Here is a 19,416-nt window from a genome sequence, read left to right on the forward strand (position 1 = left end):
AACTGGCCACAGATATGAGATGAAGTGATGGCATCTAGCTTTATTTTACATGCCTTTTTTGAGCACACTCTAGGGAGGCAGTGGAAACCTTGAACGTTGACAGCTATGAAATACTGGACCATGCAGCAAAACAAGATGAAACTTAATCCCGATTAGATAAAACAATTGTTGGCTGGGGGTGGAGAATTTGATAATCCAGGTATAGGTGTTCAGTTCATTTTGAACGAGGTTGCACAAGTTCACAACCTGAGGCACTACTTGAATTGGATGACCCTTTGGGGCAGTGAGGAGTAGTACATTTTTACCAGCTTTGGCCGATGTGATTTCCTGTAAAAGTTAAAGCTGGCCATAGTCATTCATATTGTAGCACTCTCCAGATTGAACTACTGTCAAGTGCTCTGTGTGGGGTTGCCATTAACACACCTGGAAACTTAAAACTGGTGCAAGTTGTCTGGGGCCAGACAGTTGGCGCAGTCTGTCGCTGTTTGTTCTGCCCAGATTACTTATTGGTTTCCAGGTTCAATTTGAGGTGCTAGCTCTTCCCTTTAAAGCCTACATGGCTTGATACATGGATACATTTTGGACCATATAGTCTTCTGTTCCTCCTCCTCCCATGCACCCACTGTGACATCTGAGGTCCTGCTCTGTTTCCCCCCACTGAATTTAGTACACCAGCCATTCACGGGGAGCACAGCCTCTTGGGTTGTGGTGGTGGCAACTAAGGAATGTCCTTTCCACCAAGGTCCACCTGACCCCGTGCTGAAATTTTAGGTGCCTGGCTGGAGCCTGTCTTTTTTCTAAAGGACTCTGGTATCATCTAACTGCTGGTTCAGTTTCCTTTCTCTCTGTTGCAGTGGATTCTATGTCCACCTTTTATTGATCTGCCTGTTGATGTGGTTCCTTTGTTGGGTCTGCTGTTGTCAGCGGCTTCTGTTACTATTTGTTTTTCTGTTTTGTGTTCTTGAAAATTGGTTATTGTTTTACCGTCACTATTTTTGCAAGAGGAATTCAAGCACCCACTGCAAATTTAGATTTGCACAGTTAAAGTGGATTAAAGCGCTCTGTTACCCCAGCACAACGAATCCACTTTTAAAAAGAAATGGACTTTATGCGGTTTGGAAATGACAAGGAGATGCATTGAAAAATCAGGAGGGATGCAGGACAAATACTTACTGTCATATACCTGACCTGCAAACACATCAGAACACATGCTGAACAGAGGCCAAACATAATCTAGCCCCTCTGCATAAGCTTAACACAAGCTATCAGGATGAATGCCAAATAAACAGGTTGTCTGAAGGAGCTCTTAGCCACTTCTGTTTCTTCTGAGGGCCCCTCCAAACATCCTTTTTATTGTGCATTCATAATTATTTGTGCTCATGATGCTATCAGGGAGGTCACACACGATCCTGCTTTCAATACTGTTGGCGCCTGCAGAGGATTGATGACGGTCATACTGCTTCATTTCCAATCAGTGCCTATCCTGTAGCTTCCGGCTGAAATCCTGTAGCTTTCACAATGCCACAAATGTTCTGGCTTATTTGGGTTCTCCTTTTGTTGCACCATAGTGCCTCCACACAGCAACAATGCGGTAGCATCAGGGAAGCATTGCAGAACAAACGAAAGCAGAATAAATCCCCCACTATGATGGGGACCCAGGTGGCGCTGTGGTTAAACCACTGAGCCTGGGGCTTGCTGATCAGAAGGTTGGCGGTTCGAATCCCTGTGACGGGGTGAGCTCCCGTTGCTTGGTCCCAGCTCCTGCCAACCTAGCAGTTCGAAAGCATGTCAAAATGCAAGTAGATAAATAGGAACCGCTACAGCGGGAAGGTAAACGGCGTTTCCATATGCTGCTCTGGTTCACCAGAAGTGGCTTAATCATGCTGGCCACATGACCTGGAAGCTATACGCCGGCTCCCTCGGCCAATAATGCGAGATGAGCGCGCAACCCCAGAGTCGGTCACGACTGGACCTAATGGTCAGGGGTCCCTTTACCCTTTACCTTATGATGTACTATCGTTGTGTCCTGAACACGTTGCAGAGTACACCCACAATAAAACACCGGTCTGGAGGGGCCCTGAATTAGAATGTGAGATATAAGTTAGAAGGAGAAAGAAGGAAGGAAGGATGGAAATGTTGCTTAATGGAACGCTGAGGAGCACAACATTTGTGTTCCTTGCTTTCTCTGCTTCTGGAAATCTGAACTGCGTTCGTTCTGCCCTCCTCCTCTGCCTAATCTGCTGCAAGGACATACTGAAGATTCTTTCTGGCAGCTGGGACTCCTATCTAGATGTTAAGGTAACAATATTATGTCCTTAAGCAGTGCTCTTCTGCTGCTGCTGCATACCAAAATGGAAGGAGGCTCCTGCGGGATCATCTCCTCAACCTCCTGTGCCTCAAGGCAGAATACCTGTTCCAAGCAAAGCTAAATAAACAAACCCCCTGATTGTTCTGATTGGTTTGCTTTGCGAAAACATTCCAAACGAATCAAAAATAATTTGTGTTTTAAAGTTTTCCAGGGCCTCCTCCCCAGATTTTGTGATCATGGTATGGTACCTCCCCCCTCGCAGCCTGCTCCCTTTTCTCCCTCTGACCACTCACTTGCGTCCCATCACCAGCCCCTTGGCTCTGAGTCTTCTTCCCTTGGGGGGGTTCCCTAGCTGGTGCCTCCCAGCACTCCTCTGCATCCAGCCAGTCCATGATGGAAAGGAATCTAAGGAACTCACCCAAGATTTCTTACAGGAAATCAAATGTGAAATTGCTTGTCCCCCAACGAAAACAATATAAATTAGCAGCCACGCAATAAGAGGGCAGGTTCTTTTATGGATCAGTAATTGGTTAAGGAATAGGAAGCAGAGAGAAGGAATACAGGGGTCCCTCGACTTACGAACTTAATCCGTTCTGAATGCACATTCGTAGGTCGGAAAGTTCGGAAGTCGAAATGCGGCTTCCCATAGGGGGGACAAATCGGAAAAATTCATGTCGAAAAAAACGCATGTAAAAATTTGTAAGTAAAAAAAACGCATTTAAAGGCACCAACGGTTTCCGTTTGGATGTAGAAAAATTCGTAAGCATGCAGCCATTTGTCCCGTTCGTAAGTCGAAACCTACGGATGTCGAGTAATTCGTAAGTCAAGGGACCACTGTATATGGAAAGCTATCTCAGTGGTAAGAGGTGGGGTCCCCCAAAATCTGTATTCTGACCTGTGCTTTTAAACTTTATCTGGAGTTAGGGTGAGCAGTGACACGAGGTGGCCTAATTTGTTGATGACATCAAATTATTCAGGGTGCCAAAAACAAAAAGGGGTCGTGGCGTGCCCCCAAAGAATCTGTTAAAACTGGCTAAATGGGCAACATTATGGCAAATGTGATTCAGTGCCTGTAAGTGTGAAATGATGCACCGTGGGGGCAAAACATCCTCATTTTCCATAGGCGCTGATGCTGTCCAAGCTGAAGGTGTGTGACCAGGAAAGAGAGATTGAGGTGGTAGTGGGTAGCTCAAGGAAAATACTGACCCGTGTTAAGCAACTGAGAAAAAAGTTGAGCAGCATGCTGAGTGCCAGGGCCTCATGATAATTGCTTCCAAATTCTTCTTGATACTCACAGTGAAGAACCCAGTGATGGTCATTTCTCTCCCCACCGCTGTCGCCATGAAAAGTAGGGAACGGATGGGAGAAACTACTCTGGCTAATTTTGAGCCTCAATTTTGGAGGGGTTGGCCTTGACTCCTAAGTAGCCCAGAAGTTCTGAACTGGGGAGTTCGTATTCCAAACTTCATTGGCATCACTTTTGCTTTTCTTTTATTTCAGATTTCCCCACCCACCCAGCACTAAAAAATAAAATGGTGGTGGTGCTTATCTGATCTATCATCAACTGGTATGCAAACCCATATCTTGATCCTGACCCACAAGCTGCAAACTACTAGCGTACATAAACCTTCCAAGCTCCAGTCGTTCTATGGAAACTATTCATTTCCAAACAAACAAATTCCATGCTAGGAAGGTGTCCTGAAGTCCTCTCAGATGTGCAAAGCTCTTGAAGATTTAACAGCCACTTGCAAAAAGGCACAGTTTGAACCCCTCCTGTGTCTCTCTCTCTGTGCTTACCCATCTCTGACCTCCAGAGACTTGACAGGAAGTTCAGCGCCACAGTCTCTATTTATACACCAGTGGGAACATCCCAGGGATAAAACAGAAGTAATTTGAGTCAATGCCAATTGGTTATAAAGCAGAGATATAGAATTTTTTTAAAAAAAACACACTCTCAGAATACACTGCCCTCAAAATACGCTCTTCGGTTTTCTGACAGTTCACTCCCTTAGCTGGGAGGTGCAGAAAGATCTTTCCAGCAAACCTTCTGGAATGAGCACATCAAGCGCAGGAGAATTTGGTAGGTAGATACCATTTTTGGTACAGGAGACACAACTGCAGTCTGTTGGAACGCAACTGACGTTTAAAGTTTTTTCCCCCTTCAAGGCAAATTAGGAGAGCCATTACCTGTGCTTTGCTTTTTTGAATCAGGATTTTGCATATATAGGTAGGGAGAGTGTAGCTGCCTGCCTGGTTGTTTTAAAAAATGGAAGTGTTTGGATTATCAAGCAACCATGATGCGCCAGCAGTGCTCGGGATTCATTGGCTGAACAGTTTGTTCTCCAAGGGGGAGCAGGGGCAGTAAGCCAGCTCATGATGAAGCTTGCTGTTAGGGTCAAGGAACTAGGCTGGGAATGGATAGGCTATTGATAATACTTGGAGTACTTCATTTGAGTGCATAATTTGGGCACCTTTAGGAAAGGCTATGAGCATCCCTGTTGATCCCATATCGCGATGGCACACTGAATTGGACCAACCGATCTCAGCAGGTATCTTGATCTCCGATGCTAGAACTCAGTATTGCCTCAAATTGGCAACCGTGACCAGAAATGATGAAACTTTGCAAAAAGCGTATTTGTGATTGTTGGTGAAACCTTGCTCTAGGTCTCTTTGCTGCATGTTCTATAATATTGTGTGTGTGTGTGTGTATGTGCGCGCGCACACACGCACACATACTTGTGGAAGGAGCCCTTTTATGTGTTGCACGGCTGCTTTGGACCCAGCCACCCAGAAAAAATCTGTCAGGCCACCTCACTTCCAGAAAAGCCTCCTCATTCACCCTGTGGCTTTTATGTTGAATTGCTGGACTGATTGTTGCTGATTGCCTTTGTCTGCCAATTTGTTACTCATTTGTTTTATTGCTTTACCCCTGTCATAAATGATTGACTTTTAGAATGGGGAAGCTGTACATCTAATTTTGCGGAAAGTCGGTTGATACAGTTTTTGTAAATAAATTAAATATAAATAAATTATGTCGCAACCCCAAGATGCGGTGATAGCCACTTGCTGTGATAATAACGGGAATTATTATCAGCAGCACCACAACAAATAAGGCACCGTGTGGAAATTAGACAGCAGTCCCGTGCACACTTCTCCAGAAGTAGCATGCATAGGATTTTGGCCTCAGCATATAGCAAGAGCCCCCTGGCTACTTATAATCTAAAGATGGCTTTTGAAAAGGATGAGACAAATTCATGCAGACGATTTGCTATGCTACAAGTGAAGCATCCGTGTGCAGAGGGGGCAGAATTTGAGTTGTTACCTTTCCTTTCCTTTCCTTTCTTTGCTTCGCTCTTGCTTCTGTTTTGTTTTTTTAATGTCCTCTGATTTGGGTCAATGAAGGGATTGTACTCAGATGAAGGCGATGAGCTGACTGTTGAAAGGTCCTGTGTAAGAGGCAGGGAAGGGAAGATCTCCCAGAGTGGGAAGCTAGGAGATGAAACTCCCAGGTGAAAGCTGGGAGGGTCCACCTCTTTCTGTGTTAAGACAAGGGTTAAGATCTACCTGTGAGAGAAGATTTTGCATTCTTCTTTCTCTTTTTTTTCTGTTTTTGTTTAGATCAGTTTAGGTTTTTTTATTGTATTGTAATGTATTATGAAACGCCTCAATAAAATCTTTTTTTTAAAAGAAAAAGAGTATAAGTCAGGGTTCACCAAACTAAGGCCCGGGGGCCGGATGCGACCCAATCACCTTCTAAATTTGGCCCGCAGACGGTCCGGGAATCAGCATTTTTTTACATGAGTAGAATGTGTCCTTTTATTTAAAATGCATCTCTGGGTTATTTGTGGGGCCTGCCTGGTGTTTTTACCTGAGTAGAATGTGTCCTTTTATTTAAAATGCATCTCTGGGTTATTTGTGGGGCATAGGAATTCGTTCATATTTTTTTTCAAAATATAGTCCGGCCCCCCCACAAGGTCTGAGGGGCACTGGACCGGCCCCCTGCTGGAAAGGTTTGCTGACCCCTGGTATAAGTTGTGGTAGTGGAATGGTAAGTCCATGCTTTCAGGGACCACCTGATGGGCTGCTTTTTTTGGGGGGGGGTTAATGCTGGGATGTGGATCTTTGGTTCCGTCCCGCAGGTCAGCTCTTGTTTTTTAATTGCGTGCTGCTATGGATGCTTTTTGACTGGAGAAAAGAATTGCTAACCGTTGAGGGTGAAATGGAGTAAAAATGAAAAGAGATCTCTCCTCACCTCTTCCTCCTGTGATCAGGTGAGGGACCTGCCTCCATCTTGCACTGCATCCCTGCACCAGGTGGTTACTGCTTTGAGCACGCCACCTTCAAGATTGGGACAGAAGGTTCCTTTGATCACTCAAAATTCTCTGATCCAACACCAGCACCGTCCGTCCTTCCTGCCTCTGAACCTGCATGTGCCTCTTCCTTTTTATTCCAGATGAGTGAGTAAAAATTTCATCACGAGCATGGGAAGGCACCTCTTCATTAATCACTTTCTATTGCCAGTTCTGCTCCCTTTGGGGATGGAATTTAGGGGTCCAGATAATGATTCCCTTGTCTGCACGCTTTGCCTGCTAGACTGATGCACCTGTCTGGACAACTAAATAGCTTTGTTGAGAAATACGATCACCTTCAAACCTCAATCTCTCTCCCCCTCTTCCTGACAGCCAGCCTCGGATAAGATAATCTCCCAGAGCCACAGGGCTAAGAGAACAATACGTGCATTATAGATTATGGTTGTGCTCAAACACACACATTATTTTTATATTAGTTTCCCTCCCCCTTCCCTTCCCCCCTTTCTACCTCCCTGTTCTCTGCTCTAATCGGTTTCTACGTTACTTAATGTAATCATTTTGTTTGAACTTAAAGTAGGTTTTCGAACACTATAGAAACAAATGAAACCAAGAATTGGAGCAAAATGCAGTAGTGGATGTAGATTCCACCCTATGTTGCTGCAGAAGTTCCTGAATCCAGTTGACTATTTAACCTAGGTTTTTAAAGCCCTGGCCCTTACTTTTAAGGTATCAGGAAACCATGGAAAACTACATGCCCAGGCTTCAGTTTCCTGGTATGCATAAATGAGTTCCAGGGGGGAAAGCCAAAAGACTAGGGATGAGGAAATTTTGGTCTCACAAGTTTCTAATTTTTCCAGAGTTTAGTTAACCATATTTCTGCGTTGCTTTACCATTTGATTTGATTCTTTTTTAAAGTCGTTAGCATTTAGTGTGCATTTCTCTTAATATATAAATCTTTGCATGCAATTTTGCCTAATATGAACAATATTGCAAGCAGTTTCCCCTGATATAATGCATTGTATCCTTTCACCAGTATATGCATTTTTATGCACATGCTCCCCTAAAATGTGCATTTCTGTACATTTTTTTTGGGGGGGGTTGGAGAACCACATTGCAAAATTTGTAGAAGTTCAAATTTAAAAAGATGGACGCTTTTTGGTTTGCATTTTGTGACAGGAAGCATGATTTAAATAGGGTTGCATTAAAATTCAAAGCTGAACTGAATTTCTCTCTCGTTCCTGCTTGTGTCACATTAAAAACCTAACAAATTCATTATGGGACCACACTTTGGGAAACGGCTTGACCAGGTGAGGGCAGCTGATGGGTCTCAAACCATTGGTGAGTTAGGGACTCCCCGGCAGATTGAGCAGACAAGACAAATAGTAGGTCTCTCTTTTTTTTGTATTTTTGTTCAAGAATACCCACATTAAGGTCACAGACGTGGTGTTCTGGGGGGACTGAAATGCTTTCCTTGGTAGTTCTTGAATGCTGCCATTTCTGACGTCATTTTTGTGTCCTATCCTTTTGTTTTTTTGCATAGAAACTGGGCTGCTTGTCTTATGCAGGAGGTCATTGCCAGCAGATAGACTATGTCTCATTGGAAGATGAGCAGGTGAATGAAACCGTGATGCAGTAATGAGTGTGGCCAGCAGAAGCCATTGGCATCTGGGTCTGCCACAGGGCCTGATCTCCGTATTTGTGTGGCCTATTATTTCTGGTGAGCAGCTGTTTTAGGTTAGTGGACTGACTGGGAGCAAGACCTGTAATCATTGCCCAGAATGGGCTGCGGATCCCTGATGTGTTGGAATGCTTTTAGCTAGGAGCTATGGGTCACAAGTGGTGTTGTGTCACTTTCTCTTCTAGATCTATCCTGGAATAGAGGCAGACTCTGTTGATCTGTCTTTTCTCTTCACTGGGTGGCTATTGCAGTCCATAAGGAGTTTATTTGCATTTGTCCCATCAGATATGACTGATAAATTCCTCATTTCCTCAGCAACCCACAGCTGGGGGAGTGTTTGTGGTATTCTAGGGTACGTTCTCAGCTCATAGAGAACAACAATGAGGCCCAATAAGTCGGGGAAGCACCTTGCAAGAACTGCACACTGCAGAATATTTCCCCCACCATGAGAATCCTCTTCCAATATACAGGGGTTCTGTGGCAGGTGAGTGTGTGATTTTCAGCAAAAAGGTAAATGTGAAATGGGTTCCCTCGTGGCAGAACATTTTTTTGAGATGTGTTGCTCTAGCCTTCTGTCTCTCTGACTCGTGTCTGCTTTTCTCCACACCCTCCCTTCTAGATGGATCCAGTACAGAAAGCAGTGATCAACCACACTTTTGGTGTCCCCAACCTACTCAAGAAAAAGCAGTTCATCTCTTGTAATATTTGTCACCTCAGATTCAACTCTGCGGTAAGGCATGTCCCTATGGTGGCTGGGACAGGCGGGGTGTGGGAGGCGGGCAAGCCAGATGTGTCTGGAGGAAAGGAGGCCCACTCCACACCCCAAACTCTTCAGTTCCTTGGAGTGAGTGAGGAAAGAGAGCCTTGGAAAGGATACTGGGGTGGCTTTTGGAGACCAGTTCTGGATGGTCCATTTGTGTTGGCTTGGAAAACAACAGTTTACCAACAGCAGCATCTTGTAAACAAAAGCACATGCAAGACAAAAGGCTTTAGTTCATTTGCAAAACACTGACAAAGTTAAGCTTCTGATGAGTCTCAAGTCAGATGCTAACTGGTCCAGTTGGATAGGAGCCACAACTTGAAAATACCCTAGTCGGAGTCAGACTTCCTTATAAATCTGTTTCAGTGTATCTGAAGAAGTATGCATGCACACGAAAGCTCATGCCTATGACAAACTTAGTTGGTCTCCAAGGTGCTACTGGAAGGATTTTTTTATTTTTATTATAAATCATCATCATTCAAACTTACATTTGTAGGCTAGCTTTAGAGCACTAAAAGTAGCCCTCGTGTTACTTTGTCGTTCTTCCCAGCAACTCTGTAAGGTAGGTCAGTAATATTGTCACACCCTTATTACATATGGGAGACTGACACTAAGGGGTCATCCACACTTCTGTTGCCCCGCCGCTTCTCCCTGGAAAAACGCATGGTTTAGCACTGAATCAGAACAATGGTAATCAGGTTTTCTGTGGACTGCCCTTTGTTCTGATTTAGCACTAAAGAGTGGGTTTTTCTGGGGGACAGTGCTGGGGCAAAAGCAAAACTGCTTGGACTCAAGCTTTCCAGGCACGGGGCAAACAGAATTGTGGACAACCCCATAGATAACAGCTCGCTTTAGGGCATTTGCTGTTTGTTTGCCAATGGCAAGATTTGAACTGGGGATGTTTCCCCCCCCCCTGACTCATCTCTCCCATAGACGCACAGTGTGCCTTTTCACCACGCTTCTTGGGACTTGTAATCCCAGGCCCAGATCCCCAGAAGGAAATAGATATACTCCATGCGTTTTTGAGAGTGACTGCCTCTGCTGCCACCTTAACATGATGTAAGCCTTTGAAGAAGAGGGCAGCGGAGGAGATGGCAGAGTGGAGAATTGAGGCGAGGTTGTTTGCCCTCCTCTGTTTCACTCCTGAGAATTCAAGGGCGCTTGTAGAGTCAAAACACTCCTGCATCATCTTACGCTCTTCGGGCCATGCGCTGTTACTTGGCTCTGGTGAAAGGAAGGAACTGCAGCAGGGAGAGAGGAGCCAAGGAAGCTTCATACTGCTAGTAGGCCACAGTGCTCCTTTGCCCCTGTAAAAGCTCCCTGTTCAAGGTCTTCTAATAAGCTACAAACCAGCCTTTGTGTAGCTTTTCCTCTCCCTTTTGCTTTTCCTTACCCTAGACTGCTCAGGCCCAGGGACCTCACAATTCGGCTATGTCGCTTTTGGCTCTATGCTGCTTGCTGGTCACCCAGCAAAAGCAGTGATTCCTTCTTGCCCCACCCTGCCCCACCACTCTCTCACACACACTCCATCCCTTGCTTTTTGCTATAAGCCTCCCATTTTATACCGTGACAATTTTCACCCCCTCCCTCCCTCCCTCCCGCTGCGCACCCATATAATTCAATTCCTGGCATTGTTCACTGCCTGGCAAAGTGGAGATAAGGCACATCGCCCCTGATTAAATGCAACCCATTGCTTGTTTCAAAAGGAGCTTTTGGGCAAAAGGAAATAAAAATGGGAGGCATCATAAAGAATGCATACGGCGAACAGCTTCACCATACAAAATAAAGTAACATAGCTAAATCTATATCCTTTAGGTGGTGGTGGAGGAGGAGGAGGAGGACTTGACCGTCAGCTATTGTCACTTCCCGGGGTGCATGTCTAACATGCAGTGTATGTTCACAGGCGGGCAGGCCGGAATGTGTGTGTGTGTGTGTGTGTGTGTGTGTGTGTATAATAGTGTATATTCTTTCCTTTATCCTTCCCCACCTTTCTGTGGGAAGGTTGAATAAATTAGCACACACTTCATGTCCTCTGCCTCTGTGCGATGCTGATAATTTTTTTTAAAAGACTACAAAAGGATACTGGGTGACCACCCTCCTCCCCCCAAAAAATGCTTGTGTGTTTAGCAGTCAGAGACAATTCTCCCCATTGTCGCTAGAATGAATAGCTCTGCGGCAAATTCATGGAAACTTAAAATCCAATCTGAATTAAAATGAGGGTGCTGCTTGGCGCTTCGTCCTCGTTTGCATAATGTTTGAGGTAGGAGGGGCTGTTGCAGACCCCCCCCCTTGCACACAGAATGAGGAGGCAGGCAATGGGGAACTCTTCCGAGTGCCCGAGTTTCCCTACCACTCCCCACCCCCCCACCGTAAAATGTTGTGGGAAGCATCCCTAAGGTCATGTGTTATGCTGTGGGGGGGAGGGAGCAAGTCTGGGTCCATTTCACTTTTGGAGAGTAAGGGCTCATCCACACTTCTTCAGGTTTCCCGCCGTTTGTCGTTTGCTCCGATTCAGCGATAAAGAGTAGGTTTTTTCCTGGGAAAGCGGCTGGGCAAACAGAAAACCTCTCGGGCCCAAGTTTTCTAAGCAGAAGTGCGGACAAGCCATGACATCCTGTCAGTTTTGTCTCCCTCTTCTGGACCTTTCCTGCTTTTCCCCAAAGACATTTCCCTCTGGGGATGTACACAGAATTGTATGTAGGGATTAAATACTCAAGTTCTGTTTTTGCTGCCTGAGGTGCTCTCCAGCACCCCAGAAGGAATGGGTGGCAGATGCAAGATAAATAAATCCTCCTTCTAAGTGCAGCTCCACCAGCTAAGGCAGGCATCCCCAAACTTCGGCCCTCCAGATGTTTTGGACTACAATTCCCATCTTCCTCGACCACTGGTCCTGTTAGCTAGGGATCATGGGAGTTGTAGGCCAAAACATCTGGAGGGCCGCAGTTTGGGGATGCCTGAGCTAAGGGCTCGTCCAAGCTTCCAGTTGTTTCACTGCTTTCCCCCAGGAAAACCCTCTGGGTATCGCTGAATCGGAGCAAATATCAATTGGGTTTTCTGCAGTTTGACTTCTGCTCCGATTCAGCAGTAAAGAGAGGGGTTTTCCTGGGGAAAGCGGCATGGTAAACTGAAAACCGCTTGGGCCTTTGCCTAGAAAGCACCGAACAAACATGAAACCTCTTGGATGCTTTTCAGGTCCAGGACAAACAGAAATGTGGGCGAGCCCTAAAAAAGGGTGTACTTCACGCCATAGACTTTCTTTGAATTTATGTACTGTGGAATGGCCATTGAAACCACCCTTCCCTCTCTCACCGCTCACCATCTCCATATTTGCCATCTCGCAGAATCAAGCTGAGGCGCATTACAGAGGCCACAAGCATGCCCGGAGACTCAAAGCCATTGAAGCGGTGAAAAACAAGCAGAAGTCTGTGGATGGCAGCGGCGGCCAAGAAAAAACGGCTGCTGACTTTGACACCGCGCTAGACCTCAGCGGAGACACCGGCCACAGCAATGCAGGTAGCAGTGGTGGCCCACAAAGCCCTTCCCTCTGTCCTGCGTGACGTTCTGAGTTTGTGGAAATGCTCTCTCCACTTAGAAACTGGGTGGGGTGATAACCTGGACGCGTTTTTAAGGCAATATAAAGATGGTACGTGGGGGTTATTTAGTTAATCTTGGTCAAATCTTGAGGGACCCAGGTGGCGCTGTGGTTAAACCACTGAGCCTAGGGCTTGCTGATCAGAAGGTCAGCGCTTCGAATCCCTGTGACGGGGTGAGCTCCCGTTGCTCGGTCCCAGCTCCTGCCAACCTAGCAGTTCGAAAGCACGTCAAAATGCAAGTAGATAAATAGGAACCGCTACAGCGGGAAGGTAAACGGCGTTTCCATGTGCTGCTCTGGTTTGCCAGAAGCGGCTTTGTCATGCTGGCCACATGACCTGGAAGCTATACGCCGGCTCCCTCGGCCAATAATGCGAGATGAGCGCGCAACCCCAGAGTCGGTCACGACTGGACCTAATGGTCAGGGGTCCCTTTACCTTTTACCTGGTCAAATTAGACATGGTGTCGAACACATCCCTTTGCCTCCCACCACAATGGGAGCTAGTGTGGTGTCATGGGTAGAGTGCTGGACTAGGACTTGGGTTCAAATCCCCACTCAGCCATGAATCTCACTGGGCAACCTTGGGCCAGTCACTCACTCTTGTACCAATCAACCTCACAGGGTTGTTGTGGATCGAACCTGCAACCTTGGCATTATCAGCACCACGCTCTAACCAACTGAGCTACCCAGAGAAGTTCATCAATAATAATAAATAAATACAATGAGGTAGGGTGTCCTTTTCCCACTGAAAATCCCTCCCCATGAGCTGCTAGCCCTTTCAGAAGGGAAGCTGCAAATAGCAGCTATGAAGGAGAGATGATTTTTCGGTAGGAAGATGGCATTGGCAAAAGTGTTGAATCTCTTTCTCATCCACCCGACGGTCCTGATGTGGAGTGGGCCCTCCTCTGTGCAGCTGCTATTTTGGTTATGGGAGAGGGAGAAGGACACCAGACCTCCTCTAGAGTAAGTACTACATCCCATTCTGAGAAAAGCGGGTCTCCCTTGGAGAGCTCATTCCAGATATGGTTGAAAAAGCCCCTGCCTCACCACCAGAGGTGTACCGAGGGATTGGCGAAACCGGTCTCTGCCAGGTGGAGGGCGCAAAAATCACCTGCCAGGTGTTGGAGTCTTTCTATGACACCCCTCCGACTTAGCACTCCATCACTTGCTTTGCCTGAAGAAGCAATTTGCTAGCATCTCCAGCAGGTAAAGCTGCTGCTGCCACTGCCGCCTCCAGAGGGGATGGAAAGGGGTCCTTGGAGTGAGTGTCTTTCAGGCAGAGAGCAGTGCTGGTACCCCATCCTGTCCCTCCTGTCCAGGAAACCTCACCTGCTTCTCAGATATATATTTTATTTGGGGGGGGGGCACCAAGAGCTCAAGGAATCCTAGGGATACCTCTGCACACCACTCTTCAGCTTCAGTTAAGAAGAGGTTGCTCTGGAGAAGGATTGTAGCTCAACAGTGGAGCATCTGCTTCCCATGCATCTTCAGTTAGGACTGGGAATGTCTGGTGGTCTGAAACGCCTGGAGAGAGCGCCTGCCAGTCATTGTGGACAGTACTGTTCAAAATAGGCCAATGTTCTGAGTTCCTGTGTGTCCTGCCTCTGCGGTGGCCAAGGTCCAGTCTAGAGAAAAAAGCAGGAAGGGAGGAAGCTGCGACATTCTCCAAGGGAAGATAAAAACATTTCCTTCTCTTTTGTTAGCACAATCCAACGGCCTGCTGGGATTGAATCAGCCGGCAGCAGAGCCCTGCAGCCTCATCCTGATGTCCCCTGTTGAGGAGTCACCTGCCGAGCTGGCTGGCGGAATCCTGTCCCTTGTCTCCCCGCCTGTTTCGGAGCCGTCGGAAGGAGCTCCAGACACTGCAAGTGTGTCGTCGTCGTCTGCGGCACCTGGAGCGGAGACTCCAGCCACTGAACTGGGCAGAAGCACCAGCTCAGCGCCAGACATGGAGAAAGAGGGCAAGAAGAGCAAGCAGCACCTATACTGTCCCACTTGCAAGGTGACAGTTAACTCTGCCTCTCAGCTCGAGGCTCACAATTCTGGTAAGAAGGAGCCCTTCGTTGGCTTGTATCAAGCTACCGGTAAATCCCATGAAAGCTTGGGCCAGCCTCCACGTACACATACGTGTGTTCAGAGCCGATTGCATGCAGCCCATGAAGATTCACTTCCCCCTCCGAAATGTGTTTGTCCAGTTATCTAGCTACTGATGATGGGTGAGAGCTCATCCCATAGTAGCTGTAGGAGGGAAGATATTCTTCTCATTGCACAGAAATAATTATCTATACACAGCCTGAGGGTGTAGCATCCCGCCTCATTGCCCCGGTATACGTGATATCTGAGGATGGTAAAATTGTAGATCTGTGTTCTAAGGCCACGCTTTCCCAGATTCCCCCCCCCCTAAAAACAAAAACGAAATTTTGCCCCAAGGAAACCCAAATGTTGTGCTAAAATGAAAGGTTTCTGATTTACATAACTTTAGGCAGATCCGCTGATAATAAACCTGTGTTCAGAACCTGAATGTTAGCTTGGCACCGTTTAGGATTTTGTGGCATTGAGCAGTGAAGGAGACGATACGAAGATGTTAGCAGATAGTTGCCCAGTTTGTACACAACGTTCTTACAAGCGTTAAGAACAAAACTTGCCTTCTGCTCGCGGTTTGTTTGGAGAGAAACACAACATGGGTGTGAGTTCCTGCATAACAAACCAGACTCTTGTCTTGTTCCTACCTTATTTCCTCCCGTGTGTGGCATTGGTCAGTAATGGAAGAGGAGTAAAGTGTTCGTGCTCATTAAACCATAGTTTATTGTAATCTATGGTCTAACGTTGCATGTGAACAAGCTCAGTGGATATGGAGTGGAAAATGTGACTTTAAGGCTGTGAGTGTGAGATAGGGTAAAGAAAACTCCTGCCTTGAACACAGGAGTCTTTTGCTGGCGTTGCCTCCCAGACTTTGAAATAGCCACTCACCTAATCTCCTCTGGTGAAAGGTTCCTCCAAGTGATTACCGGTAGGTAGGAAACTTGGTAACAACTGCCTATTTTCTTTTTATGTCACCATGGTTCGGTGAGGGTGGGCTAGTAAGTTTTTTTTTGGAGGGTGGTGTTATTTGCAAGGGCACTGACTGCATACTTTCAAATACCATTACAAACCCACAGCATGTCTAGAGGGGAAAGCTGAGATTCCAGATTCTATTCAGACAAAAAAAAAAACCTCTGGCTTTTATGGCTGTATACACATTACTCGTTACTCTGGCTCCAGTGCACTCCCACTGCTGGTATTTGAAGCCAAGTACTCATGACATTAGCCACAATTCATAGGCATCCTGTAGTTCCTTGAGAAACACCCTTGTTTGATGTGCTTTCCTTCAAACCAGCTTCCATCTGATTAGAAAAACAAGCTTGCAGTTAAGCTGAATGAAGTGTGTACCATACATTTTGGGCTTCTGTTGTGCATGTACAAATGACGGCTCCTCTGATGTGTACAGCTGCATAAAAATGCAACTTGAAACACAGTAGGGGGGGAGCAACCTTGCTGCCTTTTAAGCCGCTAATGTGTACATTTCAAATCTGAGCTAGAGCAGCTTTGTGTCTCTCTTCCTGTACCCTACCGTGCCACCCGAGATCTTCTTGCTGCAAGCCTTACATAATGTAGGTTTCTTTTAGCATCTCCTCCATTCCATCTAAAACTGTTATGCGTTGCAGGCTTGGGCTCATTGTCATGTTTAGTAACATCTATTTCTCCCTCCCTTAACACACACACACACACACACACACACACACACACACACACCGGTGTCTCTCCTGATGAAGGGTTTTTATGAACTCGGGAAGCTTGGTTGCTTCCTTGTGACTCCTTCGTTGATCTGAATAAAAGTTGCTTTTAAATTCTGTGCAGAACTTTCTCTTGGTGAGATAACAAAGGGCATCCAGCATTGCTCTCACCCTTAATTTTTCAGGCTGTCATTTTTGATGCCTTACACTTTCAAACAGGACAAGGAATTGAAATAATCAGGGTAGTTAGAAATAAACAAACAGAAAAATGAATTCATTTGGGATTTGTCTTTGCTTTCCTGTTCCAACTTCAGCATCAGGGAAGATAATAGAGCGTATTTGAAATATCAGTGTGATTCAGGCTTAATAAGATTAACACATATAATATACAGCACAAAAAGAACACATAAACATACACCATAGCATTGTTGTTTTTTAAATAATGGGTAGGGGACACTTCAGTTTTGAATTTCACAGAAATCAATGCATAGAATCTATTCCTATGTTCATAAAAGCTGGCGCCAAACCATATACCCTTGACTCATGGCAGATAAGGACAGCTGTCCTTGGAATATATGGCACAGCCTACTGCTTTTTTGAAAAAAGAAAAAAGCCAGGGCTACAAATTTAGAAATAGGCTTGGAGCAAGGGAAGGAGCTCAGAAATCCTTTGTCGTTTTCACTAACACACATGCTGAGAAAACTACAATAATGCCCTACCTCAGGGGTGGGGGGCAGGATCCCACTGACAGGACAGATCCTGAGCTCCCCCGCCCTCAGCTGGCTACATTGACAGGTAGGTTGGGCTGCCCACTTGACAATCACTTGAGGTCAGCTGGCTCCCTTTTTTCCTTTGCAGCACAGCTTGAGTTAAAGCCAGGATGAAAAGGGAGAACATTCCTCTGCAGGGGTGGTTTGGAGTCAAACCACGCCTGCAAAAGAACTCAGTGAGGCTGACCAGCAGTGACTTCAGTCCTCACTTTTGCACGAATCATCTATATCCCAAAGTTCCAGATTGGGCCTTGCACTTGGCAGCAAGTTTAAAAGTCATTGAGTGCAAGCCCCACCAGCCAAGGAACAACGGGGAGAGTGCTTGTTAGGGTTCCTGATTGTTCTTGGTCTTTACCTCCCACCCGCAACACTTGACTTCATGTTTCACATCCGATGTGGGTCAGGTGGGCATGGCTTGGGGGGAAATGGCCTGTGGGGCCAAATTAGGACCCCTGCCAGGTCTTATTTGGCCTGCAGGCTACATGATCTCCTTTTCTGTCCAGTACTCTCCTTTGTGAAGACTCTTGACAAGGCGAAATCGCAGAGTCTTTGTTTTGTTCAGCATGTAGCCACTGCTAGATGAGAATGACGAGGTAATTGTGTGGCAATGACCCCTCTTCCTATGAAATAAGACACACGACACACTGTATAGAATTGAATTGGGCGAAAAGGCCACAACTTTATTGGTTACGGATGTTGAGCGGTATTGGCTTAGGCATTGGAACCTAACCACTAAATCTGACTGCAACCCGTGTGTTGCAGTCTGTGAGCAGTTAACCACCAGCAAGGTGCCCAGTGATGTACGTCTACCGGAACCCCTTCTGTGGCTGCCGTGGGGGGCGTGCCTTAGCCCCTGACCGCCGTAGGCTCAGGACAAGCCCCGCCCCCGAGACCGTTATCGGAATATTTGACTATTCTGTGGGCAGGTGATGACGTAATTATGCTAATTTCCAATGCCTAACCGCCAAACCAAAGTTGTGACGAATTGCTATGAGGTAGGCGGAAAAAACCATCTTGGATAGCCCAAGTGGGAAAAAGTCCTAAAAGGCCCCTTGGCCAACCAGGGCGACCAACCAAAGTCCACAGCAGCGTCAGCCTAGCCTAAAGGGTGGGCGGGCGGGTAATCCGAACAGCTGAGGGGTGAGCGGGCAAAGAGGCCGAGTTCCCACCTCCGCCCCGCTTAAAAGGGGTGAGGTCCCGCCCCACAGCCGACCTTATTGGTCAGTTTGGGCGTGACGCAGGCGGGAACTCCCTATACACGAAGGGGCTGGGCTCCCAGCCCCATCGTGAGAGTGCAGATGGGTCCCGCCCACAACTCCACCTCCGTTGGATGCGGAAGTGGTTCTCTGGGAGACTGTCTAAGGTAGCACTTGTTAAGAGCTAGCATTTCCAGTGTGGCAGCAGCAGCAGCACTGGGGAGAGTTTTCCTGCACAGCTGCCTTCATTCTGGTATCCTTTGACCCCATACATACGCCTTATCCTGAAACTCCTCCCGTTTCCAAGAGCCAAGGAGTGGTCGCTGCTTCTCCTTGAACTCATGCTCTCTCTCTCTCTTTTCCCCCCTCCCCCAGGAGCAAAGCACAAGTCAATGCTGGAAGGCCAAGCCGTTCTGCCAAGGCGAGGCAGGGGGAAGATCCTCTCTCGAGTAGGGCACAAGCCCAAGCGGATTGGCAGCAAAGGCAGCCTCAGCATCCAAAACAAAGCCTTCCAGTGCCAGGTGTGCGAGATCTTTGTCAACTCAGAAACCCAGCTCAATCAGGTAAGCCGAATGGTCCAGGCAGGAAAGTTTTTCTCCTTCAGCTGCTCTGATGGGCCGTACTGTTATGACGAGGGTCGTGAGACCCAGATTCCCGAGGCCAAAATATTTCCTGAAAAAATCCACAGTTGAAACTTGCTTATTCAGAGCTGTGCATGGTTATTGCTATTTCCCCTCTATGGCTGCTTTGCTGGCGTTACGCTGGGGTCCCCAAACTAAGGCCCGGGGGCCGGATGCGGCCCACACGAGCCAATTTTGCGGCCCCCGACAACCCCTGCTGCCCGCTTTTATCGGCGTGGTGCGGTTACCCATCTCTGGGTCGGCGCGTTGCCAGAAATAGCTTATGCGCACGTGCGGGCCGGAAGGCGGGGGAATGCGCTCCCATACACAAACGCACAAGCTATTTCTGGTACCGCGCCGACCCGGAAGTGCACCAGAAATTACGCATGCGCAGAAGCCATTTCTGGTG

General features: G+C 47.0%; 1 protein-coding gene across 5 annotated transcripts in view; it reads left to right on the plus strand.

Annotated features, from left to right (window-relative positions):
* The window catches only part of ZNF385C (zinc finger protein 385C), a 166,324-nt gene that overhangs the window by 133,641 nt on the left and 13,267 nt on the right, over nt 1–19,416 (plus strand). For 4 of the 5 annotated variants that reach the window (XM_035134884.2, XM_035134881.2, XM_035134882.2 and 1 more), the window contains 5 exons: nt 8,159–8,230; nt 8,916–9,026; nt 12,398–12,569; nt 14,352–14,693; nt 18,763–18,950. In XM_035134884.2, the coding sequence (XP_034990775.1) occupies nt 8,159–8,230; nt 8,916–9,026; nt 12,398–12,569; nt 14,352–14,693; nt 18,763–18,950 (885 nt within the window). The remainder of the gene's footprint in view (nt 1–8,158; nt 8,231–8,915; nt 9,027–12,397; nt 12,570–14,351; nt 14,694–18,762; nt 18,951–19,416) is intronic. The other variant, XM_035134883.2, reaches the window with a different exon arrangement.

This window comes from Zootoca vivipara, chromosome 13 (assembly GCF_963506605.1).
Source record: "Zootoca vivipara chromosome 13, rZooViv1.1, whole genome shotgun sequence".
Classification (NCBI taxonomy): Eukaryota; Metazoa; Chordata; class Lepidosauria; order Squamata; family Lacertidae; genus Zootoca; species Zootoca vivipara.